This window comes from Xyrauchen texanus, chromosome 45 (assembly GCF_025860055.1).
Source record: "Xyrauchen texanus isolate HMW12.3.18 chromosome 45, RBS_HiC_50CHRs, whole genome shotgun sequence".
Lineage (NCBI taxonomy): Eukaryota > Metazoa > Chordata > Actinopteri > Cypriniformes > Catostomidae > Xyrauchen > Xyrauchen texanus.
The window spans coordinates 12907553-12935193 of NC_068320.1; the positions used below are offsets into that span (position 1 = coordinate 12907553).

General features: G+C 41.4%; 2 protein-coding genes across 4 annotated transcripts in view; both read left to right on the top strand.

Annotated features, from left to right (window-relative positions):
• Positions 1 to 23056, top strand: part of LOC127637155 (plexin-C1-like) — a 30063-nt gene extending 7007 nt beyond the window's left edge. Inside the window, 15 exon segments of the mRNA XM_052118073.1 lie at positions 845 to 948; positions 1069 to 1110; positions 1228 to 1352; positions 3259 to 3457; positions 4815 to 4961; positions 9512 to 9680; positions 9978 to 10078; positions 10809 to 10884; positions 17790 to 17824; positions 18321 to 18410; positions 20022 to 20185; positions 20360 to 20510; positions 20809 to 20949; positions 21061 to 21135; positions 22152 to 23056. Of these exon segments, the coding sequence (XP_051974033.1) occupies positions 845 to 948; positions 1069 to 1110; positions 1228 to 1352; positions 3259 to 3457; positions 4815 to 4961; positions 9512 to 9680; positions 9978 to 10078; positions 10809 to 10884; positions 17790 to 17824; positions 18321 to 18410; positions 20022 to 20185; positions 20360 to 20510; positions 20809 to 20949; positions 21061 to 21135; positions 22152 to 22253 (1721 nt within the window). The 3' untranslated portion in view covers positions 22254 to 23056.
• Positions 23057 to 24182: 1126 nt separating this feature from the next.
• Positions 24183 to 27641, top strand: part of LOC127637163 (UHRF1-binding protein 1-like) — a 34699-nt gene continuing 31240 nt past the window's right edge. The window contains exon 1 of one of the 3 annotated variants that reach the window (XM_052118086.1): positions 24183 to 24460. In XM_052118086.1, coding sequence (XP_051974046.1) covers positions 24417 to 24460 — 44 coding nt within the window. In that variant the 5' untranslated portion in view covers positions 24183 to 24416. The remainder of the gene's footprint in view (positions 24461 to 27641) is intronic. The other 2 variants (XM_052118084.1, XM_052118085.1) reach the window with 2 other exon arrangements.

Genomic DNA, 27641 nt, shown 5'->3' on the forward strand with positions numbered 1-27641 from the left:
AAATTTGTGCAAAAAAGAAGTACAATACCTGGCAAAATAACTAAAAAGTTGTTGACAAAAAGATCAAATGTAATATGTTGGGATAATATATGTGTGGCTGGGCGGAGGGCAGGGCCGGGTCATGATCCTACGCACCTGGTCCCATATTAGGCTAATTATGCCTCCGTGAGGGTTAAAGGCTGACTGCAGGGGGCCATGCGGGAGAGAGAGATCGTTAGCCGACATGTCCGTCATGTGTGTGTTTATGTTGTCTTTTAAGTTTCTCATTTACATTTTTTTATATTGAAAAGCCGGTTCTCGCCTCCTCCTTTCCATTATATGAGAGATGTATTAACTTCTCTTATTCATAATTTTTGACTGGGAACACAAAAGTGTTAGCACAAACGGACACAACACAAGGCTTAAATGCTTGTTTCAAGCCATAACACTTCTTTACTGCTATTAGTAGCACTTTGCTAAGGGAAGCATCACTGTTACTATTCCTTACACTAACCCTAAACCTACGTGTTAAACTTTGAGACTTAAATATTTTGCTGATCTATCTATCTATCTATCTATCTATCTATCTATCTATCTATCTATCTATCTATCTATCTATCTATCTATCTATCTATCTATCTATCTATCTATCTATCTATCTATCTATCTATCTATCTATCTATCTATCTATCTATCGACAGGTAACTATTTATCAACTATCTGTCTGTCTGTTTATCTGTTTACAGTATCTATCACTCAAACTTTTTTTAAACCAACAGACAAGGCTTTGCTAACATCAAAGTTTGTCTTGATGATCTTTACCTATCTTGTTGTGATTTACTTTTTTATTTGTTTGGTTTGGCAGGCTTTGTTGATTTGCAAACAGAAAAATCAGACCTGATCGACAACGTTGGAGCAATACCTTTCCTGGATTATAAGCACTTTGCTTCAAAAATCTTCTTTCCTGAGGTTAATGAACTTTCCCTCAAATGTATTTTATGAGACACATACTGTATACTATGTACTCTATTAGCTCTATCTATGTTTGTTTTCTGGTCTGTTTTATACTTCATTACTTGTGTTCTCTAGGCCGGCACTCTGGCAGCACTAATGATCAAAGACATTGGCCAGGTGAGTGCTACAATATATTTAGTAATACAGTATGTATACGAAGTATCAGCTGATTGGACTGTAAAACATTCAATGTTTTAGTTCAGCTTAATCTATGGAAATGTATTTTGTTGTCAGGACTCTGAGCAGGCCACTGTTGATGAGAAATGTAAGGCATTTGCTGTGCTGGTCAGAGATAAGCAGTTTCTCACTTGTTTTGTGCATGCATTAGAGGAACAGAAGAACTTCAGCATTAAAGACAAGTGAGTAATGAGACCACAAACACACACATGCATGCACACACAAACACACACACACACTGCAGCGAAAAACATTCTCACTTTCGTTCAAGCTAACTTGATCAACTGTTAATGTGTGCCCCCTTGTTTTTAGCAAAAGCCTAAAAGGACATAGGCCTACTCAAAATACAATGGCTGTAGTTTTCTCCACTTGTATTACAGGCATAATTTTGGTCTCTTTTAAAAAGAGACACTTGGAAGTTTGTTGTTAAAAAGTAAAAATCAATAAAAGTCATGACAGAACAGCTCATATATTGTAAAGTGATCAGCTATTTTTTTTTCTTCATAAATATGTATGAAATAATATATGACACTGACCTCATTGATGGATATAAACATAATTTAGAGAAGCCACACATCTGATAATGTTCTATTTCAAATTTGAGGATGATAACTTTAAAACTTCAAAAAAATGAATAATCTTCCAAGACCATGTCTTGTGATTCTGGCCGCAAATAGCATTAGCCGTTAGCATTAGCACCTAAATACAGAATAATAAACATGATAAAATCAACATTACCTTGTGCATATATTTTACTTCCAATCATAATTGAGTTGTTATAGCAGTGTGTTTAATAATCTCATGTGGATTCCAATCATGTAATGAGGCAGAAAGCAGATTATTGGCAGGTGAAGTTGATAGCAGGTGTACAGCTCTTCTGCAATTACAGCTGCAGAACTGTCATTAATCATATACAAATACCAGACACTGCATGAAAATAATAGACAAACCATACATTTTTGTAATCGTCTATTATTTACAAATATGTCTCAGCAGTCAACTGATTCGTTTAATGCTTGATACCAAAATGTGTAGTATGGGATGGGGACGTAATGTGGGCACTGAGGTATGCATGATGTCATAAAAGGCTTTGATGGTTATTTCAAATGGTGCCTTTTTGTCACTTGCATTTAGTGGCGTGAACAAAATAAACTTTTGTTGACATTTTGAGTCATGCTTTTGGATTAAAAAAACGATTTTGTATTGATCTGACTCTTTTAGATTTTGTATTTATCTGAATTTACAAATGTCCAAGTACTATATCTACTCTTCCTCTTAAAGACCCCGGAAAATACAAAAGATCTTGAAATTGTGGCTCTTTGGTGCACATCTGTTACCTTTGAGGCCATCGAAATGCTAGTGTACTCCTATTTGACTAAAATTAACTTTAACAAAATTTCTGTAAATAACTACATTAACTCACTGTAACAGATGAACATTCCTGCTCTTCTGAGAAAACGGACCACACATAATCCTGACTCATCTTCCACTCATACTCATTTTGTCCAACATAATGCTGTTTAGAATGAGGATTTCACACAACCAGTAGCAATTCATTGCCATGTGGTCAAGTATGGCTATTGGCTATTTAAAAAATGTAATGATTCCTTTAATTTATGTCACAACCTAACTTCCTGTTTCAATAGGAAATATGTTAACTAGGGCTGGGCGATATAGCAACACTCTCTGTCCTAATACTTATATACTTGTGACTTTCGAGACAAGGAAGGATCCTGAAATGATTCTTATCACACAGATTTTAGGAAACCTACAATGCATTAAAATGCATTAAGATCATTGAAAACTTGCTCATCAAGGTCTTTGAAATGCCCCCACATAGAAACATGCATATACTGTATGTTTAATGCGCTCTCTTTTACCCTTCATCGTCTCATCATTTTCAGTTCCTTACTATTTATTTCTCTCTTTCTGTTCCTCTCTCTCGCTCTCTCTCTCTCTCTCTCTCTCTCTCTCTCTCTCTCTCTCTCTCTCACACACACACACACACACACACACACACACACACACACACACACACACACACACACACACACACACACACACTCTCTCTCTCTTTCTCTCTCTTAGATGTACAGTGGCATCTCTGTTGACTGTTGCTCTGCATGGAGACCTTCTTTACCTCACAGAGATAATGGAGGACCTTCTGCAGAGTCTGATGGACCAGTCCAGCAATGCAAATCCTAAACTTCTTCTGCGTCGCACAGAATCCATTGTGGAGAAGCTCCTCACCAACTGGATGTCCATTTGTCTCTATGGCTACCTCAGGGTTTGTCCTTCCATCTTCTTAAATATTAATATGTCTATCTATCCCCCAGTTTTTTTTAAAGGCACTATTATTTAAGATATAGTTCACCCAAAAAGGAATATTTTGTCATCATTTTATTACCCTCTTGTCGTTCTAAACCCATTTGACCCTGACTATATTTACATGGACACCATGAGCAGTTTATTGCTAGAAAACGGCATATCGCGAGAAATTAGTGTTCCCGTTTACATGCACTGGATAAGTGGTGTACTGTTTACTCCTGTATACATGCGGCTCAGTCAGTAAGCAGCTTTCTCCACAACAATGTAATTTCCCCACAACGCTTGTGTAAATATTAAACATGACATCCGAGGAATACTTCACTATTTTATTCTCTGTTGCTTCGCTTTTATGTCTAGATATTCCATATTCCACTGTTTCACGCACGTGCAATCTTCAAAAACCTGGAGAACACCGCTTATGTGGTTACATGGCCACATTAAGCAGTGTTCTCTGGGAGAAACATAAGTGTGTTAAACCGCTTTCTCTTAATCCCTTAAATGGCGTAAGGAAATCGATGTTCTCGTTTACGTGATGTTTCAGAGTGCCACTTTCTGCAAAAACCCTGGAATAAACCTTTTTCTTAAGTGTGGTAAACGTCTTTCTTCTGTGGAACTCAGAAAGAGATATTTTGAAGAATACACTTTCCCATACGATAAAAGTGAATAGGAACTGAAACTGTCTAGATCCAAAAATGACAAAAAGCACCATTCACCTTGTGCACAATACTCCAAGTCTTCTGAAGTCATACAATAGCATCGTGTGAGGAACAGACCGAAATTCAAATCTCAGTTGCACTCATACACATATATTAAATCTTCACAAAGCAATCTACGTTGAAAGGCGCTGCACGAACTGTTATAGTCTGAATTAATATAATTTGTATATCTGAATTTGTTTATCGCAAACATAGATGTCGCGACTGGTCACAAGACATGCAAGAACCAATTCCTTTTGGCATCATTGGTGTCATACCTAGTGTTATGCATCATGACTTGCCATATTTTAATATACATGAACTCAAGATTTGAGATTTTAGAGCTACAGTGAAGAGAATGATTTTGAGTAAATAACAATTGACAATTAAATAACAATTTTGTCTCTTCCTCACACAAAGATATATGGCTTCTGAAGGCCTAGGGAATATAGGTTTATATACTACTTTTATGATACTTTTTTCAAGTCATAAGGGTTTGGAACAACATGAGGGTGAGTAAATGATGACATAACTTGAATTTTTGGGTTAACTATCCCTTTAAGAATACAAAAAACAAGCCTCACTTTTGTTAACTTAAAATGTGTTTGTTTTATCCTGTAGGAAGCAGTAGGGCAGCCTTTGTTCCTGCTAGTGTCAGCTCTGACTCAACAGATCTCTAAAGGGCCTGTGGACTCGGTGACAGAGAAAGCTCTTTACACACTTAGTGAAGACTGGCTTCTCTGCCAAACACAAGACTTTGAGGCCCTGGTTAGTATTTCCTCTTTCACTGTCTCTTTTATGCAATGAGGCATGCACTTCAACAAAAAACACCATATTTTTTCAATGTGTAAGCCACATTGACATTTTCAAAATGTTACTTTATATTGAAAAACAGCAAATAAAACCCCCTCTCCTAGTATGTACAGTATTCTATGGATCATATATATTTTACAAAAAAGTATATTTTGACTAAACTTTTTTGCCAACAGCAAAAACCTGCATCTTATTCACTAACCACCCACAGTCAATTTGACCAGGTTTTATTTGCATTGGAATAGTGCATCTGTGCATCTTATCACGTGGCTTGTTGAGCGCATTACTGCGGAGACCTAGTGCGTGTGGAGACTTCATGCTATTCTCCGCTGCATCCAAGCACAACTCACCACATGCCCCACCGAGAGCGAAAACCACATTATAGCGACCGCAAGGAGGTTACCCCATGTGACTCTACCATCCCTAGCAACCGGTTGCTTAGGAGACCTGGCTGGAGTCACTCCGCACGCCCTGGATTCGAACTCGCAACTCGAGGGGTGGTAGTCAGCGTCTTTACTCGCCGAGCTACCCAGGCACCCCAATGCCACAAGTCATTCTTAGTGAATTTTCATAAAGGATAGTTCACCCAAAAATGAAAATTCTCTCATAATTTCATGCCATCTCAGATGTGTAACTTTCTTTCTTCTGCTGAACACAAACAAAGATTTTTAGAAGAATATTTCAGCTCTGTAGGTCCTCACAATGCAAGTGAATGGTGACCAAAATGCACATAAATGCAGTGTAAACATAATTCATAAAACTCCAGTGGTTAAATCTGTATCTACAGAATTGGTAGGATAGGTTTAAGTCCTTTTTTACTCTAAATCTCCACTTTCACATTCACTTTCTTTGTACATATTGCCAACTACTGAGCAAGGAGGAGAATTTATGGTAAAAACTAACTTACATTTTTATCTGTTTCTCAACCTCACCTTATCACTTCTTAAGACATGGATTTAACCACTGGAGTCATATGGATTACTTTTATGCTGCCTTTATATCCCTTTTGGAGCTTCAAAGTTTTGATCACCATTCAAACCACCATAATGAACCACCATCTGCAGAAGAAAGAAAGTCATCTGGGATGTCATGAGGGTGAGTAAATGATGAGAGAATTTTCCTTGTTAGGTGAACAATCCCTTTAATGTTTTTGTATTTGTGTTCTTTTAAAGGCTATTTTTTCAGTCTCCTTCAGTTTTGATAAGTTTCTCACAAGCATAGTACATTTTAAGCCTCTTAAATTAACTGCTCAAAAACTTCTCCCTTTGTTCCCCTTCTGTCACGCTCTCGATGTTGTGTCGAAGAAAGTGGATGTTTTTCCTCCCTAGCCTTCTGGCCTGCGAATTCAGTGGAGCAACTCACGGCTAGACCCTCTACGAGCCTCAGGGTCGGGCTCCACGGGCATAGTTCCCTCTTCAGGCTAACTCCCCGTGATGTATTTTCCATGGTATGGTCCCCCTCTCGGCGGACCCCCGTTTCCCTCGGGCAGCCCCGCTGCCTCGGCCCTGTGCTTGTAGAATTTTCCCCTTCATTAGGCTGTACCTACCACCACTCCGTATCCCACGTCCGGCTTCACAACCCTCGTGGTGTATTTGCCACACATATCCTCCCCCTGGACTGGGCAGGGTGTGGCCTCTGCAGGGTCTTCCCCTTCTGAAAGAATAGGACATTTCCGGACAGTTACCTTACCTCCAGTCTCGTGACGGTAGACGGTAAAGACGGAAAAAATATAGGCCTCTTCCTCTGTCTCTAAGCTGCCCCCTGCCGGGTGTGCAGAGCAGGACAAGTGCTTTGAGTCTTCTCTTAGCACCCTATCCTCAGGACACCTGTTGCTCCTGACAGGCTCTCCTGCGCCCTCCGGGGAAAGACCACCTTCCCCGAATTATGTTGGGCCCCAGCCGCTTTACGTCCTATGTGACAGACAAAGTGAGAGAGAAGGCCGCGGCTGCTGGGCTTGCTCCCATGCTAGCATGTAACACCTTTTTCCCTCCCAGGAGTGTGGGAAAACCTAAGGTGGTATGCGAAACTCTTTGAGGGGGCGTTGAGGAGGTCTACGTGCACTCGGTACAGGTGTCTCTAACACGCAATAGCCTGCTTTTGCCTGTTTTGACAGTCACGTAACACGGTCAGTGCGTGGCGTTTTTATATGGACCCCTTGTGTCACTTCCTTCCACACAACGTCGAGAGAGTGACAATAGGGGAACATCTGGTTACTGTTGTAACCTCCGTTCCCCAAGGGAGGGAACGAGACGTTGTGTCCCTCCTGCCACAGCACTAGACCTAGCACTGTAAATGGCCATGCTTAGTTTTCGCTCCTCATTGCAAAATCCTGACTGGCATTCGCTGCCCCGCTTCCCTTTATACACGTATGTCCGGGGCGGGGCATGCAAATTCTGTCTGCCAACTTGACATTGGCCTTTTCTCAGGTCCAGAGGTACGATTCAGCATCCGAGAAGACCGCTTGTGTCACTTCCTTTGACACAACGTCTCATTCCCTCCCTCGGAGAACGGAGGTTACAACAGTAACCAGACGCTTTGTCTGTAATCAGTATGCCCATCCTTGCACTACAGACATCCTGTATCTTCCTTTATTCTTTGTTTCACAAGACTTTCTGCACACCACTGTTTGTAACTAATTTTCCGAATTATGTTGTTGTTCAACAAGTGTATCTTTTATTGTTTTATTCATTGCTTATCCATGCATTGAACTTTTGACATTTTCTCTTAAAAAGTACTGATTAATTTGAATCTGTGATTCTCACATTGCCTGTGCTTAGGTGATCTGTGTTAAGCATTTTTTTCTGCTTATGAACAGCCTTGCACAAATAAGAAAAGAGGAAATACTTATAAATTGTGAAAACAGAATCATGTTTTCAGGCCATCTTCTAAAAAAAAAAAATCACCAGCAAAACAGATATGACTGTTGTAGTCTTCTACTGTCTGCAAAGAATATCGATGTTGCAAGCCTTCCTCTCAGTAAACTGCACATTGTGGGATAGTATTGCCAAACAAGTATAAGTGATAAGTAACTGCTTTTGTCAAAAGGAATGTGTTTGTGCTATCAAAAATGCGTCATCATAGTTATGATAAACAACATGGTCGCAGTTTGAAATTTAATTATTTTGAAAAAAAATAAAACATTGGAAAAATACAACATTGTAGCTGAGTATATTATGCACCAGTTTATTTTGTACAGTTCCATGCATAAAATAACCATTATGAGACACTTATTTTAGGTTCAAACAGAAGTTCTCTCTTTAAACTGCTGTGCTGTTTTCACTTGCTAGTAAAAATGCAACAATCAGATTCTTTGTTTGAGAGAGATAAAAAAGATTTCCCTTGTGAATTTTGTAATCCTGGAGCAGATAGACATTCAACAAAAACATCTGTCATAATAGTTGATTCATAAGTGATAAAAGTGCCTTTATACATGATGGCAAACGATTAGCTGGTCAGTCTAAAATATCAGCGTTGTGAATTGTGGAAATGAAAGAGCTCATAGAGCTTATTGGAAAGTTCCCACTTCAGCTTGTAATTTTAAGTCAAGGATGGAGGATTGAACATGATGTGGTGCCCACCTAAGTGTGTAAATATTAGAGTTGCGAATTAATATGATTTTGTGTCCAATCATTTTTTATTATTTTTTACCTCTTTGAATGCTAGTTCCCTACATTGTTTCCTCTTCTGCTAGCATTGTAAGAAGACTCACTTCTTTGTGCTACATTGTAGTGAGTGATTCTTCTGTAGACATTAACTTATTTTAAAGGAATAGTTCACCCAAAAATGAAAATTCTCTCATCATTCACTCACCCTCATGCCATCCCAGATGTGTATGATTTTCTTTCTTCTGCAGAACACAAACAGAGATTTTTTTAAATAATGTTTCAGCTCAGTAAGTCCATACAATGGAAGTCAACAGGTTCCAAAAATGTTGAAGCTCCAAAAAGCACATAAAGGCAGCATAAAAGTAATCCATTTGACTCCAGTGGTTTAATCCATGTCATCAGAAGCGATATGATAATTGTGGGTGAGAAAGATCAATTTTGAAGTAATTTTTTACTATAAATTCTGCTCCCTGACAAGTAGGTGGCGAGAGACAGGAAGAATGTGAATTGACAAAAACAAAAGAACAACTCTTAGGAGAGAAGAGCGCTTTTGAGAGCTGTTTGAAAGTAGAGATTTATAGTAAAAAAAAGGACTTGAAATGTATGTTTCTCACCTGCATCTATCATATTACTTATGAAGACATGGATATAACCACTGTAGTCATGTTGATTACTTTAATGTTGCCTTTATGTGCTTTTATGTTTTGGACCCTGTTGACTTCAATTGAATGGACATAGAGAGGTGAAAAATTCTTCTTAAAATCTTTATTTGTGTTCAGCAGAAGAAAGAAAGTCACACATCTGGGATGGCATAAGGGTGACAAAATGATGAGAGAATTTTCATTTTTGGGTGAACTATCTCTTTAATTATATTCTCCTTCACCTCTAATTCTACTGCAGAAACTGAAGGTGTTTTTTGCTGTGGGGACTGATGGAGAGGTCAGCGAACTCTTAGAGGTCAACGCACTGACCTGTGACACCATACACCAGGTCAAGGAGAAAATCTTACAGACTTTCCAGCGCAAATTTGGTTTCCCCTACACACAACAGTTCAGGGACATTGAAATTGGTTAGTCAGATCCCTGGTTTCAGTCTTTCAAAGTTGATTTTGACAATATTTCAAATACATTTAAACAAATAAATAAATTATTTATGGTGAGTTTTTCTATTTCTTTAAGTTTATAGATCTGAATACTTTAATGGCTGAATGTTAGGACTCAGTCAATGTTGATAAAATCATTTTAGCTTTTCAAGTGCATGTGTCTCTACTGATCACATCTGTTGATAACAGTTTCAGGTTGCCAGTCCTAATGTCCTCAGAACTAATTCCTGTTTCATGTCTCTATTTTTTTATTTGCACTCAAAGAATGTGAGAAGGCAGGAAAATATGTCATGCTACAGGAAGTTGATGAGAGCTCAGAGGTTCGGGGACATGTTACCATGTTGAATACACTGAGACATTATCAGGTGAGTGAATGGGACCAAGACATTGCCTGATTCATTTCTCCACTTCTATTAAGACAGAATGAAGTTAAATAAATGAAATATCTTGTTTAAAGGTGCACTCAGTAACTTGAGTCTTTGTGTCATGTTGAACTTACACTGACACCTAATGGCTTGGATGCAGCACCATTTAAAATCAATAGTTTTTAGTTACATATGCCGTTGTAGAAATTCAATTTTCATTTTCAGCCATGATTACTTTAATCAATAAGTGAAAGTGTCAAATAACAGGACGGTTACTGTGATTAAGCGAGTAGTATTCAGCTGGTCATGTGATTCTAATATGACAGTCCCCATGTGCGGACCGTCTCCATGTAGAATAAAACAGCTTTTATAAGGTTACTGATATGACTGTCTTCATTTTAATGTGATTGCTCATGATTTCCTACATGTATATATATAATTCAAATATATATATTTCAATTCATGTCTTTCAACTTTTTTTAATGAGGAAAAATTACTACTTGCACCTTTAAAAGGAAATTATGCTTTCAAGAATGACTGTTCGTTTTATTCGAGCCTTTGAGAGATTGACCATTGACTCGCAATGCTTGTATCACAAGGCCAAATAAGCCCAGATTATGCTAAACCCTTGAGAGCCAATAATACATTCTGAGAATAGCACAGTGGTTAAATAGCTCTTTTTTTACTGTATTATGTGAATAAAGACTTTTGAACATATTTTCCATTCCAGGTGGCTGATGGAGCGTGCATTAAAGTTATAACAAAAAGAGTTCAAGCCCCACTCATGTCACAGAACAGTGTAAAGGGTGAGTCTCATCCCTATCTCAACTAAAGCAATGTCATGTCCACAGATATAACAGACAGAAAGCCTGTGTAGCTCTGAGCAGTTCTCTTTCATCATCTCGTGTTCGAGATCCACCTATGGGAAGGGCATCCGCACCTGACCTCTGCAGAAGCATCCAATTGCACCAAGTCTGGCCTGACAGACAGAAGCGCGTGTCCAATGCTAGGTAAGGGACCCGCCCCTTACCAAGTGCATAAAACACTAGTACGCGCTATCTTACCTCAGTTGTTATTCGCTTCTCGCGACCTCTTTGCTTCGCAGCTCTACGGTTTTCGCTGACTTCACCACAGTCAACAGGATAAATATCCATTTGATCAGCCTCCGCCAGGCGTGCTTGTCAGACGGTTGCGTTTAGTTGCGATTATTTCGGGTTGCAAGCCACCCACGCTCGCTACCTGGATTTGCTCAGGCTGCCTGCCTGTTTATCAACTTTCACCTCTCCAATGGATCACAAGCTCTCCGGTAACCCACCAGACGTGCAGTCGCGTGCATACCCTGCCGCCTGCGGTTCACTCATTGCCGCGAGGGATGCCCATCCCTTCTGCGTGGTGTGCATGGGACTAAGACACGCGCAGGAAGCGCTTTCACTTCCTGAGAACTGCACCCATTGCCTCGCCCTGCCTAGGAAGCTTCTTCGACGAAGACTCAAAGTTGCATCCTCCCAAAGCACGGACGAACATTACGACTTGGACGCTGGAGTAGGTGAAAGCGTTACAGCTCCGGGGACTTCCCAGAGCATGCCTGCTCTCAGTTGGGCTGACCAGTCTAACGAGGGCCTACTCGAGGAAATCCTTCCCGGTATGTCCTCGTTCGACGACGAGCTGCCGGCTCAGGCGAGGACGAGGACCCCGCTATACTTGAGGGCTCGGACGACGAGTTAACCACCCCTTCCGCCCAAGCTCCGCCGGTTAGCGGCTCGACTACACTGCCGCACGCGGTCCTTCTCGAGGTGTGTGAGTGAGCGGCCGCTCGTCTCGGCATGGAATGGCCAGCCCTCCAGAACGCCGCCGACCAAGAGAGGGATGTGTATGACGGCAAATTCCTAGGTCCTAGGAAGCAGCTCATGCCTGTACTCCCTGTGTGCGCTAAGCACATGCGACTCTATTGGAAGGACCCGCTAGATCTTAAGCACGGCTTAGCGGGTCTGGAGGTTAAGGATATGGCAGCGTGTCGCATGGGCGACCCTCCCACCATCGAGCCCTCGATCGCCAGACACCTTAACCCCTCGCAGGGAGGGTTACTGGCTCCTCCTAAGCCAGTTCTCCCTAATAAGATGGACTGCTTCTCAGCATCTGTCTTCCAGGCCTCGTACAAGGCCTCGGCTCTCACGGTAGCGGGCTCTAAATGTTTCCTCCCTCCTCTCGGCCTACCAGGCCGAGCTGTTGGAGGACATGAGCACTGATTTGGAGAAAGGCGTGCCATCGCCGACGCTGTGGAAGGAGATCCTTCGTAACGCCCGCCAGGCCGTCCAAGCCGGCGGACGCTCCATGGCCCTATGTGTTGTGGGGGAACGGGCCCTCTGGCTCAATCTCTCTGGTCTGCCCAACAGCGAGAAAAGACGCATAGCAGGAGCCCCAGTGGAACCAGGCCAGGCTCTTTTTGGCCCTGCTGTTGCACTTATGCAACAGCGGTGCGATGATAAGAAGAAGGAGGATGAGGCGTTTAAACTGTGCCTGCCTAGAAAGGCCACTCCACACCAGCCCCCCGCACGGCCCCCTCAGGCCCTAGCCACAGGACAGCCGTACCGTAATACAGCCAGGCCTAAGGCTCGCAGCAGGCCACCCAGCCAGCAGCCTAGCCAGCAGCCCAACCATCCTCCTAAGCCCTGGGGTAAGACATCCTTCACGGCGGCTGCAGCGAAAAAGCCCACCCACTCTACCCCGTCGGACGGGAAGAGGAAGAGGCCTACCTGATGCTCAGCTCCAGGGGCTTCTCAAGGGCCCCTTTTCCCTCGTTCGGGTGCCCAACCCCAGTTCAATATGGACATGTCACAAGTTCAGGTGTGGTCCATAAAAAAATTCCCCTCCCAGCTTCCAGTTCCAGAACTGGGGGGAAATTCACTGTCCAGGTGTGCCCCTCCACTGTTGAAAAGTGCTCAACCACAGTCTTCACACACATTCAATAAAGGTTCAATTCCCTGTGTGTGTTTCAAAAATAAAAACAACAAAAAAACAAGAACAATAAAAATATCAAACACTGAGAGCGAAAGCTCTGCCAAGTGCTGTTGTTCCCCTGAAATTCTACATGTCGCCCCTAAGTTGTCCACTAGATGGCGCCATTGTATAACAAATGAACGATCCGGTTGTATCGCCTGCCCTAGGCAACTTCGCCGGTGAGTGTGGGCTCTCTCACGTCATGCGTGACAGCCTGGCAGTCTGTGTCTGCCCCAGAATGGGTGATTCGCACCATTACGAAGGGCTACAGACTTCAGTTTGCCAGAAAACCAGCACGTTTCAGCGGAGTTATCTTTTCTCACACAGAAGAGAGCTCGCGCACATTCTGAAAGCGAGATCTCTTCTCTTCGAGAAGGGGCGGTGCAAGTGGTACCTCCGCATCAATGTCAACAGGGTTTTTACTCCCGTTATTTCCTGATTCCAAAAAGGGCGGTTCACTTCGGTCCTATTCTGGATCTCAGAGTGTTGAACAAACATTTAAGGAAATACAATTTCAGAATGTTAACCCACAGCGTTCTCTCTCGTGCAATAAAACAGAGCGATTGGTTCACGTCGATCGATCTGAAAGATGCGTTTTTCACATCAGCGTTTACCCGCCACACAGGAAGTTTCTTCGTTTAGCCTTCCAAGGCATATGTTACGAATTCACAGTACTTCCATTTGGCCTAGCACTCAGTCCAAGAGTGTTTTATGCGTGTCGCGGAAGCAGGGTTAGCCCGCTGAGAAAATCCTGACTTACATAGGCGATTGGCTGATTATAGCCGATTCGAGAGAGATCGTCATGCAAAACACTGCCCGTGTGCTCGCTCACATCATGGCCTTCGGCTTCAGAGTGAGCGTGAGCAAGAGCAATTTCACTCCAGCGCAGAGAGTTACTTTTCTAGGTTTGGAGCTGAATTCGGTTACAATGCGTGGCGTCTCTCACAAGAGCGTTCTCTCCTTAATGAATTGCCTCTCACAATTCAAAGAAGGGGCGAGAATACATTTTCGCGCATGTCTCAGGCTACAGGGTCTTATGGCTGCGGCTATACATGTCCTGCCTTTGGGCCTTCTGAGAATGAGGGCGTTCATGAAGTGGGTTTTAACTCTTCATCTCAGCCCTTTAAGCGATCTCCGCTGCTCTGTCACAGTGGCGCTGCGTGCACAGCAGCGCTGCGCCACTGGAGGAACGCAGAGTTCTACGCGCATGGGACCCCTCTCGAGGCGATTATGCTCGCGGAAAGTAGTGGCGACAGGCGCGTCCTTAACAGGATGGGGAGCCACGCAAGAGGGCAGAACAGTGAATGGTGTGTGGCCAAGCACACTTCACTCAGCCCATATAAATTATTTAGAGCTCCTCACTGTGTGGAAGGCTCTGAATCACTTTCTGCCCGCTTGCAGGGGCATCATGTGCTGGTGCGCTGCGACAACACGACAGCTGTAGCATATATCAACCGCCAGAGGGATGCGCTCCTCAAGCTGCATGCTCTGGCTCACAGGCTGTTAGTATGAAGCAGGCGGCATTTCCTGTCGTTACAGGCGACCCATGTCCCGGGCATACTGAACAGGGCGCAGACCTCTTGTCAAGGGAAACCGGCTCTCACGGAGACTGAGCCTCCATCCTCAGATAGTGTGTCTACTGTGGAGGAGGTTCGGCCAGCCAACCGTAGATCTCTTAGCCTAGCGCCCATTGTCCTATGTTCTTCTGCTACGGGCGAGGCGCCCCTCGGCGTGGGCGCACTGGCCCACCGTGGCCCAGCGTGCTGCTCTATGCATTTCCTCCCTTTGCCTCATAGCCGTCTCTGGCCAGGGTGAGGAACAGAGCTTGACCATGATTTTGATAGCTCCCAGGTGGCCCAGGTGCCGTGGCTCTCAGAGATTATCCCTCTGCTGTATGCCCAGCCATGGCCCCTCCCACTTCGCACAGACCTTTTGTCTCAAGCTGAGCGGGGAAATTTATCACCCGCACCCGGACAGGGTGGCCCTCTGGGCCTGGCCCGTGGGAGGGCCAACTTAAACACATTGGGGCTCCCCACGTGTTGTGGCCACCATTCAGTGTGCCAGAGCCTCTTCAACACGGTCTCTTTACGACTGTAAGTGGCGGGTGTTCGAAGAGTGGTGTGAAGGGCGACGGGTAGCGTCATATCAGTGCTCAATCACCGACATCTTATGCTTTTTGCAGGACCTTATGGACAAGGGAAGATCCTTTTCCACTATTAAGGTCTATTTAGCGGCTATCGCTGCATGTCATGTGGGGTTCGACAGCGCTACGGTGGGGCAACACCCCTTATTCAGTAGGTTTATGAAGGGCATGCGCCGCTCTCTTCCAGTCCCCAGGAGAGTCGTTCCTGAATGGGACCTACCCATGGCGCTGGGCGCTAATGTCTCAACAGCCGTTTGAGCCCCTGGGGAGTATTTCCCTTAAGAATTTGTCTTTCAAGACAGCTTTGCTCTTGGCCTTGGCATCTGCCAAGCGGGTCAGTGATATGCATGCACTCTCTGTTCATCCCTCGTGCACTAAATTCTCTCTCAGTGGAGATAAGGTTTTTCTCAGGCCCAACCCGGCCTTTATGCCAAAATGCTTCCCGGCATTCACGTGTGAGGTGATTGAGCTTTCAGCGTTCCACCCAGCTCCTTTCTCCTCCACAGAGGATCAGAGGTTGAGCGCTTTGTGTCCTGTACGTGCCCTGCTGGGCGTACTTAGACAGGACCAGCTCGTTTAGAAAAGGCGACCAGCTTTTCATCTCTTGGGGCCCCCGCACTCAGGGAACCCCATTTCCAAGCAACGCCTTTCTCATTGGCTTGTGGAAGCTATATCTTTGGCATATGAATCAAAGGGAGTGCAGCCCCAGAGGGCATCAGAGCTCACTCCACTAGAGGTATGGCTGCCTCTTGGGCTCTATTTAAGGGAGTCTCTTTGCAGGACATATGTGCAGCTGCAAGCTGGGCCTCTCCCCATACGTTTGCCAGATACTACCGGCTAGATGTTACCAGAACCCGGTAGCTCATTCTGTCCTGGGTGTCGGCTCTTTGTAGCTTTGTGCTCTTAGGCCCTCCACCCCTCTTTAAGTCTGGGCTGCCTAGTCCAGCACTTTAAAGTCACTAAGCATGTTTCTACTCTGCACCTGGCACCATATATTCACCATGATAGTGCGGTCAGGTTTATTCACGAATGCATGTTACCATATGCTATTCTTTGTTGCTAAAGTGGCTTCCTCACTTTGTGGGGTGGTTTCCGTGTGGCGTGTCATGCACGCCTTCGAGGTGACCATCCTCTGGCTTTCAGGGCCTCATTGTAGTGTATTGGGCAATCGGGAGCTGTCCATATCTCCCATAGGTGGATCTCGAACACGAGATGATGAAAGAGAACAATAGGTTACTATCGTAACCCGGTTCTCTGAAACATCGAGTGGAGAGATCCACTAAGCTTGCCCGCTTGCTGCACGAGAGCGAATATGCTCACTGAGGTAAGATAGCGCGTACTAGTGTTTTATGCACTTGGTAAGGGGCGGGTCCCTTACCGAGCATTGGACACGCGCTTCTGTCTGTCAGGCCAGACTTGGTGCAATTGGATGCTTCTGCAGAGGTCAGGTGCGGATGCCCTTCCCATAGGTGGATCTCTCCACTCGATGTTTCAGAGAACCGGGGTTACGATAGTAACCTATTGTTTCTAAGCACTTAAAATAAGTCTCATGAACTTGTCAAACTGAAATGGATCCATCCCTATTTCAAGTTTAAATGCTCAGGCAACAACAGATGTGTCATGCCATTTATTCTTGAGCCAAGTGTGTTTTGAATGCAACCTCTTAAAACTAAAGGGGTAACAATTTACAATAAGGGTATATTCACTAGTTAATGGATTAAGCATCATATAATAACAATGAACAATTATATTTTTTAATGTTATGTATTAAGCTTGGTTTATGTCATTTTATCAAAATACTTTTGTTCATTCATGCTGAGGCAGAAATACAAAAGTCAAACCTGCTTTTTCCATACAAGGACAATGCATAGTGGTAACTGGCTGTCAAGTTTCAAGTTCTGTACTAGGTCAAATCACTCTCTTTGCATGTTGCCATGCACTGAAGCAAGAGGATGAATCTTTGCACTGTATTAAGGAAGTGGTGGTTTATCTGTGTCTTTATGCAGCAACTTACATCTGCCAGTGCTACCTTTTATATCTTCACACTTTTTCACATGCATACACATGAAAAAAGCTCTCTATAGTGTCTTTCATAGAGAAGTAATTAATGAACATTTTAAATTGCATAACATATCAGCAGTTGTTGTGCATGAAATATGAATGTACATGTATATGAATAAAGGTTTCATGACATTTCTGTTTGAAACTACATTACCTTATAATCTGTTATTCATTAAGTACTACAATAATTATTACATGTGTTAAATGTCATTTAAGTTCCCAGCTTTAAAATTTGCATACGAACACATGCATGTGTGTATGTTTATTTGTTTATTGAGTAATTTATGTAGTAGTTTATTTGAGTGCATCTGCAGATTTTGGTGTTCAGAGTGGGTATAAGGGGTGCTCACTCAAACCACAGATATACACAATAATTCAACCTACTTGCAAGGAAAGCAATTTGACATATATATTTTCACAGTTATATCACATAATCAGTTCCCTGTTGCTATGGAAATTGATTGTCATTTCAGTCCTTTTATTGACTTTATGTCGGGATGCTTTTCACAGATGACGAAAACTTCTCTACCAAATACTTCCATCTGGTAAGTAACCATGCACTAATACCTTGTGTTGACGCATTTTTTGAATGGCCACTTTGTTTTGACATGTTGAGAGTGGCCCGCTAAGAATCTATCCAGAAATGACTGTGCTGTGTTTTCATTATCGAGTCAGTGGTTGAAGGTTATTTTGTTATGGCATTATTTCAGGTTGGCATAACATTTACACTGCTGATGTGTGTGTGTGGGCGTGTGATGCTTTCAGTTTTGCCATATTTTCTTCCTGTCCAAATGAAAGGAAGTGTCTCATAAAACTGTTAACTTTATTAGAAATGCGGTGCAGTTAACATTGTTCAAAGATACACTAAGCATTCCTAATTTTTTTACAATGAAAACACAATATCTTAGACATTTAGACACTCAACATTAAGAACACAAAAGAAACAATTGTTGTTAAATAACTGTAATTATGTCTTAGTGTTAATAGGATGGACAATTCAAATGTATAAGTATAATAACCTGGATTTTTTGGTTTACCAAGGTTGATCCAGACATAGATCTAAGCCAACATCCAGAGAGAAAAGAGGTGAAATTCAAAGAGATGTACCTCACCAAACTGCTCTCCACCAAGGTACAATTGACGGCACTGTTAACAGAAGCAATCTATCTATCTATCTATCTATCTATCTATCTATCTATCTATCTATCTATCTGTCTATCTATCTATCTATCTATCTATCTATCTATCTATCTGTCTATCTATCTATCTATCTATCTATCTGTCTATCTGTCTATCTATCTATCTATCTATCTATCTATCTAGATCCCCTGTTGTCTGCCCCGTGTTTCACTTGTCAACTGTCATAAACTACACTTCCCATAATTCCCTGCCCTCATCATTGCAGTCATTCATTGTTCTCACCTGTGTCTCGTTTGATCATCACTATCCCTGTGTACTTAAGCCCCGTTGTTTGTTCAGTCTCTGTCGGTCGTTGAATGTAGATTCTTGAATGTAGATTCTTGGATGTGTTTGTTATCGTCACCTTTGCCCTCTGTGGATGTTTCCCCAGCCTGTGTACTCTTTGGATGTTTTCGTGTTTTGGTTTTGTTTTCCCATCGTGGATGTTTCATTTGTTCCTGTCTTGTTTGTTGTTCTTCAACTTTCAATAAAAAACCGCATTTAGATCCTCACCCCTCGTCTGCCTTCACCTGCCTTCGTAACACTATCTATCTATCTATCTATCTATCTATCTATCTATCTGACCGTCTGTCCACCATCTGTCCATCCATCATCTATCTATCCACCATACACCCATCCGTCCGTCTATCTAACCACCTATACTTCCATCCACCATCCGTCCATCCATCTATCCACCCATCCATCCATACATCCATTCACCATCAGTACGTCAATCCATCCGTCCATCCGTCTATCTATCCACCTATCCATTGTTCTATCCATCCATGTATCCATCTATCCATACACCATTCATCCATCCATCCTTTGACCAACCTTCAATCCATCTATTCATCCATCTATCAATCCACCTATCCATCATTTTTGCCATCCAGCATCTGTCCATCTGCATATCTGTCCATCTATCCACCTATCAAGTTTTTGAACCATCCGTTCATCCGTCCATCCATGTATCCATCTATCTACCTATTCATCTCTCCATCCATTCATCCACCCATCCATGTATCCATCTATCTACCTATTCATCTCTCCATCCATTCATCCACCCATCCATGTATCCATCTATCTACCTATTCATCTCTCCATCCATTCATCCACCCATCCATGTATCCATCTATCCACCTATCCATCTTTCTAACCATCCATCTGTCCGTCCATCCATCCACCATCCATGTATCCATCTATCTAACTATTCATCTCTCCATCCATTCATCCATCCATCCACCTATCCATTGTTCTGTCCATCCATCTATCCACCATCTGCCCATTCAACCATTCATCTGACTGTAACTATCCATCTTCTACCCATCCATCCATCCATCCATCCATTGACCATCTGTCTATCTATCCACCTATCCATCTATTCATCATTCTATCTATCCATCCACCAGCCGTCAATCCATCTTTCTATCCACCTATCCAATTATCCATCATTCCATCCATCCATCCTTTCATCCATCATTACTACTACCCTCTTTAAAAACATTGATTGATGTTTGGAAATTTGTTGTATCATGAGATATATGATATTTATGTGTCCACCAGGTGGCAGTCCATTCTTTTGTGGAGAATCTTTTTAAGAATATCTGGGGATTGCCCAACAACAGAGGCCCACTGGCTGTCAAGTACTTTTTCGACTTCCTGGATGCACAAGCAGAGAGAAAAAAAATCTCAGATTCAGATGTTGTTCACATCTGGAAGACAAACAGGTGCTTAATACAAATCAAATGTCCCACAATAAAACAAATAACACATTTAAATGTACATGCATGAACTGAAATGCTGAATTTAAAATTAATAAAGGATCAAATTTAAACTAGTTGGAAAAGGTGAGCTGTATACATGATTGGATAATTTTTTTGGCTCATGGTCTTTCCTACTAGCCTACCACTTCGTTTCTGGGTGAACATCTTGAAGAACCCTGACTTTGTGTTCAGTGACATGGAAAAGACGCCTCACCTAGACGGCTGTCTGTCTGTCATTGCTCAGGCCTTCATGGACTCTTTCTCGCTTGTTGAGCAAAACCTGGACAAGGTAACCATAGAAACTTGTTCACCAAAAAATTTTAATCCTGCCATCATTTACTCTCTGCTATGTCATCCCAAACCAGTTTTACATTCTTTCTTCCGTGGAACACAAAAGAAGATGTTTGACATAATTTCAGCCTCACTGTTAACTTTTATTGAATGGAAAAAAGATGCAGTGAAAGTGAATGGTGACTGAAACTGAACATTCTGCCGAACATCTACTTTGTGTTCCGCGGAAGAATGTCATAGTGGTTTGGAACAACATAAGGGTGAGGAAAAACTCAATTTCGCTCTCTCCCTCACAGCATTCGCCAACTAATAAGCTACTCTATGCCAAAGACATTCCTAAGTACAAACTGGAAGTGAAGATGTACTACAAGATAATGAAAGATACGCCCTCTATTAGTAACGAAGAGTTCAAGATGTTTCTTCAGGAAGAGTCAAAGGTACAATTTATGCCAATACCTCTATTTATTAATATAACATCTTAAGTGATTGACAGTGATGCATAGTGATGGAGATACAAAAGAAAATGGAATTTCCCTTTCTTTCATTAGAAACATGAATATGAGTTTAATGAATGTGCTGCCCTGCGAGAACTCTACAAATACATGGCCCGCTATGTCAATGAGGTAAGAATAATGTGTCATCAACATTCCCCTGAATTTGTCATCCAGAGGACCTAAACTATGGCATTTTTATGCACACGATCATCGCTGGATTATTTATTTATTTTTTTGGCACCATTCTGTGTAAATTCTAGAGACTAGTGTGTGAAAATCCCAGAAGATCAACATTTACAGAAATATTCAAACCAGCCCGTCTGGCTCCAATAATCATGCCACAGTCCAGATCATTGAGCTCACATTTTTTTCACCATTATGATGGTTGATGTGAACTGAAGCTCCTGACCAATATCTGCATGATTTTATGCACTGCACTGCTGCCACACGATTGGTTGATTAGATATTCACATGGATGATTGTTGGTGCCAGATGGGTTGGTTTGAGTATTTCTGTAACTGCTGATCTCCTGGGATTTTCACACACAACAGTCTCTATAATTTACTCATAATGGTGCCAAAAACAAAAAACAACCAGTGAGCGGCAGTTCTGCAGATGGAAACACCTTGTTGATGAGAGAGGTCAACAGGGAATGGCCAGACTGGTTTGAACTGGGTAAATCATTTAACCGTTCTGTACAATTGTGGTGAGAAGAATAGCTCAGAATGCTATTCTGAGATGTGGGTTGGCGCTATTTTGCCCGCATGAGTGGGACCTACGTAATATTAGGGAAGTAGTTTTACCGTTGTGGCTGATCTATGTTTATGTATATTGTTTTCAGGCACATTAAAGCCACAGTAATTCTATTAATGAAACCTATTTTACCACTTTTATGAAACGTGACAGGAAACCTCTCTCCCACATCCTGTATTCAGTTTAGGATGATTCAATACCTGTTTTGAAAAGAGAATTGACACAGTGTATTCCCTTTTATTGTATATTATGTGGAGGTGGGATAGCATGTTGTGGGATTGAGATCTACAGCACCAACGTACATGAGAATGGCAGGAAGACTGTATTAGAATTGTATTAGGTCTCTGTATGTTTCATAACCACTTGACTCTTCCTCACTCTTGTCAATATAGATTTCTCAGAAGCTGGAGCAGACAGACTGCACCAGTCTGAAAGAGGAAATGCACAAAGTGATGAAGCTTTTTGACAACATGAAGAGAAGCGCTTGGAGCTGAAATTCTTCTGATTCTGCCTTTCACACATTCATCTCCACACTTTCCTGTGTGCCTTTTAAATTTTGAGTATTCACGCTGCATTTTTTTCAACTGAAGCTGGTCACTGAACTGACAGTCTCTCCCTCGTGGAGACTGCCATCAGCATTAAGCATTTCAGCCATATAATCAAAAAGACAGATTCACTTTGTCTGATGGACACTGTATAGGGACCAAGTGAATGTAATGTATGTTGATCAGTCTCAGCATTTGAGAAAGGCTTATCAATGAGTATGAATATTGGACAAACCCAGAGTTATTTATACTCTGTATCTCTGAACCATGACTTGTAATGCAATGCAACAATTATGATTTGAATAGTTTACTAATACAAAGTACTTTATTGGCATGATTATTTTTACATACAGTATTGCCAAATCATTGATACACAAAAAAGATAATGAAAAGAAAATAATAATAATAATAATAATAATAATAAAAGAGTAACAGATGACAATAAACATATGACCTCTCTCTACTGTAAATTCCAGTGTGCTAATCTGCCTCTAATGCATTAATCTACCAGGTCAAGTATTTTAAATGTCCTATTCGGTAAAATCTAATTACTTTGTACTTTTATGGCAACTGTCCTGTCACTGACAGCACTATTCTAATAAAAAGTACTAGAGATATTTAGAAATTGTGAGTTGACCTCCATGCAGCTGCTTCACTTTGGCGCCATCTTATGGTCAAACTAGTGATGACGTCAAGGTTCTACAAAAAATGTGTCAGCTTGTATTAAACGAAATTAAATGACAAAAAAAAAGGCCAACTATTATAACGTTAAACTGGATAAACTTGCTGTGGTGTTTTCGTAATAATGGTTAATTATTAATGATTTAATAATTTAATAACTTTATCAGATGTATTCAATTTATTATTAAATGTATAACTTTATCAAGATAAGTTCCAGCAAAGCAAATCTTTTTGGTGTCTAAAAAGTGGCGCGAGGGGGGTTAATAAAGCCGGTAAAATAAAGTGACCAAATCCTCCATTAAGCCTCATTTAAATCTAGACAAAAATAATTAGAAACGTTGTTTTATCCATTTAATTGAAAGTATATATTGAAGAGTTAAAAAGTAGTTATTTTTTATACCATCACACCTGACCAATTAGAGACCACATCCGGTTAGCTAAGCCCCGCCCGTACTTATTCAATTATTATTATTTGCAGGACATTAAATATTTAAAAACGTATACAACATAATAAGGGATTACAGTATGGAATCAAGAGTAGCATTCAGAACAATAGTACAAACGAGCTTTGAAAGAGCTTAAAATATTCTATTAACCATACATAATTAACAGAGAAATTATAACTCTAGTATTTTAATCGTGTTTCCATAGAAACCCAAATGCACGACCTGTGTGAGGTAACCTTTAAAGCGGATTCCTAGTTGTCCTACGCAGTTAGGCCAGAGATTATTTTATTTATTTGACACATCGACGACTCTATCATAGGAGAGAGCGCAACGGTCTACTATCGTGTTACGACAGTGAGTAACAGTTTGCGTATACCATACAAATGAATTGGGAGAGCCGTAAACGGACAACTACCTGTCGCAAAATTGTCCGCGTCTTCTCTTATAAAACAACAATTTTATCGTAGTAAACTCCACACATAGTTCGTTCCAAAATTATTTTTTAGTGTAAAACATGTTGACGATTAGAGGAAAGGCCGTCAATTCATTAAGTGATGAGCTGTTTTCTCAAAAAAGCAGTTTATTCAGCACACTGAAGCATCTTCGTAGACATCCATTAAAGCCGGCCTATTCTCTCCTCGTCAGTGGGCCGACCACAGAATGTCTATGGGACCGCTTTGTTATGCTATTTCATGCTAAGCTTGTGCAATGATCCATTAGAAGAGCTCTGGTTCGGCGAGCCTCGTTGTCGTGGAGCGCTCCTGCGCATGCTCGTTGGTCCACCGACGCGTCACTGCGCATTCAACATGGACCCATCAGAGAAGCGGTTGCGTCGGACGCCTCATACGAGTCATGTTTATATTCGCCCATAACGGGCCTTCATCTTTGGGAAGAAAACACTCCTGTTAACCGGGGGAAATCTAAAATGTACAGCGTTCAATGTCAGAGCCCCGTCCTTGGGTAAATTCTTCATGAGATTACGGTCATGGCTGGATTGATCAAGAAACAGATCCTGAAACATCTCTCCAGGTCAGTGCTGATCCTCTACGAGCTTTACAGACATGTAAATGCATGCTTAAAATACACTGTTGGTTTGTTTATTATTGAACTGAGACATTGTGATGTGGCTTTGCTGGATGACACATACTGATGGCTCATAACTTGGGCTGGCTGAAAGCTTGCCAATGAAATGCACTGGGCTGATACCAAAATAAGGATCTGGTGTCATTCATGTCTCCAGCTAAACAAGTCTGTCTGCTCTGTTTGCTTAATGTTGGTTTTGCTTTAAAGAGTCAGTGTGACTTGCTGTCTGGACTCAAATCGTTTCGTAAAAGTCACTGTAGTAATGCTGATTGAAACCCTTTCTTAAAGAGACAGGTCACCCTAAAATGAACATTCTGTCAGCATTTACTCACCTTTGCCCTCATGTTGTTCCATAACCCGAATGAGTTTCATTCTTGAATGGAACACAAAATGAGATGTTAGACACAAAGTTCTGTCTAAGTCACTATTAACTTTCATCGTTTGAAATAAAAGATGCAGTAAAAGTGAATTGGACCGAGGCAGTCATCTCATTTTGTGTTACACAGAAAAAAGAGTGAGTCATCCATGTTTGCAACATCATAAGGGTGGGTAAATGATGACAGATTTTTCATTTCTGCATAAACTATAACTTTAAGGGCCATCAATATTTACTTTATTAAATGTGGGTTAGACGAAAGAAGACCCTCCCTCACTAGGATGCACCTCAACTCTATCTATCTGCATATAATATAGTGGTCAACCGATATATTGGATTTACCGGTTAATTGGTGATGATAGTTGCTTTTTGGAACTATATTTGTCATATATATATATATATATATATATATATATATATATATATATATATATATATATATATATATATTTATCTCCATGTTCCTCTGTGACAAAAACCCTTAATCTGATGAATATATATAGGTTATAAAAAGTTTAATTTGGTGAAAATTTACAGATGGAAGATAATGGCGCAAAGTCACCATCACTATTTATGGACTAAATCACGATTATTAATACGAAAAAAGGCGCACATGAAGCATAGACGTTATTTTTATTTATTTTTTTTTAATTTAATCTTTCTCCCAATTTGGAATGCCCAATTCCCATTACTTAGTAGGTCCTCGTGGTGGCGCGATTACTCGCCTCAATCCGGGTGGTGTAGGACAAGTTGCCTCCGCTTCTGAGACCGTCAATCCGCGCATCTTATCACGTGGCTCATTGTGCATGACACCACAGAGACTCACAGCATGTGGAGACTCATGTTACTCTCTGTGATCCACGCACAACTTACCACATGCCCCATTGAGAGCGAGAACCCTAATTGCAACCACAAGGGGGTTACCCCATATGACTCTACCCTCCCTAGCAACAGGGCCAATTTGGTTGCTTAGGAAACCTGGCTGAATTCACTCAGCACACCCTGGATTCGAACTCATGACTCCATGGGTGGTAGTCAGCATCAATACTCGCTGAGCTACCCAGGCACCAAGCATAGATATTATTAATATAACCTTTATTGTTTGTTGAGTTCATGTTGATTTTGATTGACAGTGTCATTGGGAAAAGGAAAAAAGTATTTTATAATACCAGAATACCGTACAAGTGACAAGCAAACTTTGTTGATCTACTATTGATGAAAGATGATCTACTGTTAATGAATTACTGCTCATACGGTATTTATTTGCCCATATGGCAATGTTTACTTTATAGTATTTTTATTGTCTTACATTGTAGATTATTGTAAGAGTGCATGTTTTGTTTGGAAATACATACAGTAGATTTCAAAATAAGAGTCACCAGTGTGTTTCAGGCTTGTTATTATTGGGATTTTACTTGCACAATGAAACCGCATCTGGGATTTTACTCATTTTGGACTCTTGCGTGCCCATCATTGTAAGAAAAGACAAAGAAAATGTTTTAACATTCAATAAATCAATTTGAAAAACAATCGGATGATTATTCAGCTATCTGCCTTTTTTACCACCTTCTGTATCAGCAAAAGCCACTCTCAGTCGACCTCTAGTACATCTGTTTAGTTTGTTGTGGAAACTTGGTTTTAGTCTGGATGGATTGTCAGATGAGTGTTGGGTTCAACAGAAACAAAGTTTCACCATTGCGGGCGAGGGCACGTTGTGCCAAACGGTTTCACTATTGTGCGCCATTGTTGGGGCAGTTCTTGAGTCTAACCTACCTGCATTATTTATTCTCTCAGTGGAGCGAGTCCAGATGAAATACTACACCTATTCATTCAAAATTACTGAGGGCATTTGGTGAGATGGTGATGTTTGTTCCCATAGCATTCTTGTACATTTGTTAATTAATAGCTCAGGTGTATGCCACATTGTTGACCATTCAGCTTTATAAGATAAAAATGATGGTATGGAATGGCGGTCGGGGAAAAGAATTGATGGTCTTTGTGGATGCAACAATCAGTTGTGCCCTTCAAGGTGACTTGTTTAAAGCTTTTGCGTGTTCGACTGCATCCTATATATTTTTTTGTGGGAATGGTGACACTCAAGGCCTCCAAAAAATGGATGGCACACTCTCTGGACCTTGACTTATTGTTTATGGTGGCGTGTTGAATTCATTGAATGGTGTGGGACTTTTCCCAGACTTTGGCTTGCACAATAACAAGCTGCAGCACTTTTTTAGACTTGATATCCTCGGTTGTGTTTATAGCTTAAACATTTTGTGTTTCTGGGTAAATGGTGTCAATAAGCTGAAGGCCCTGAAGAGGAATGATTGGAGCAGTAGGCATTTTTCAGAGGATTGAATCATGCCCTGCCTGTATTTCTAGTCTTTTTGGGCCCCCAATTTTAGAAGATGAAGCACACCGTGTCTTATCTCTTTTTGGTCATTCAGTGTAAAATCAGTGTAAGAACTGATATGGTGGTCATCACTATATATTTGCTTCTTTTCTTTGCAAGTGTAGACCTGAACTAGTAATTAGAGAATGTAATTCATCTGCCAAATGAATAAATGTAAATTTAAATTCCCAAGACCAGGGTTGATCTGCATAAAGGAAACTACTTCTCAGATCCCATGTTGCATTTTCTGAGATGAAAGCACACCTGCAGATATGTCCTTTTTTACTTCTTATGATTAAATTTCTTTTAATTGATCGGCAAAACACTCTTTAGTTCTTTAGCAGCTTTCAGTCCATGTTTAT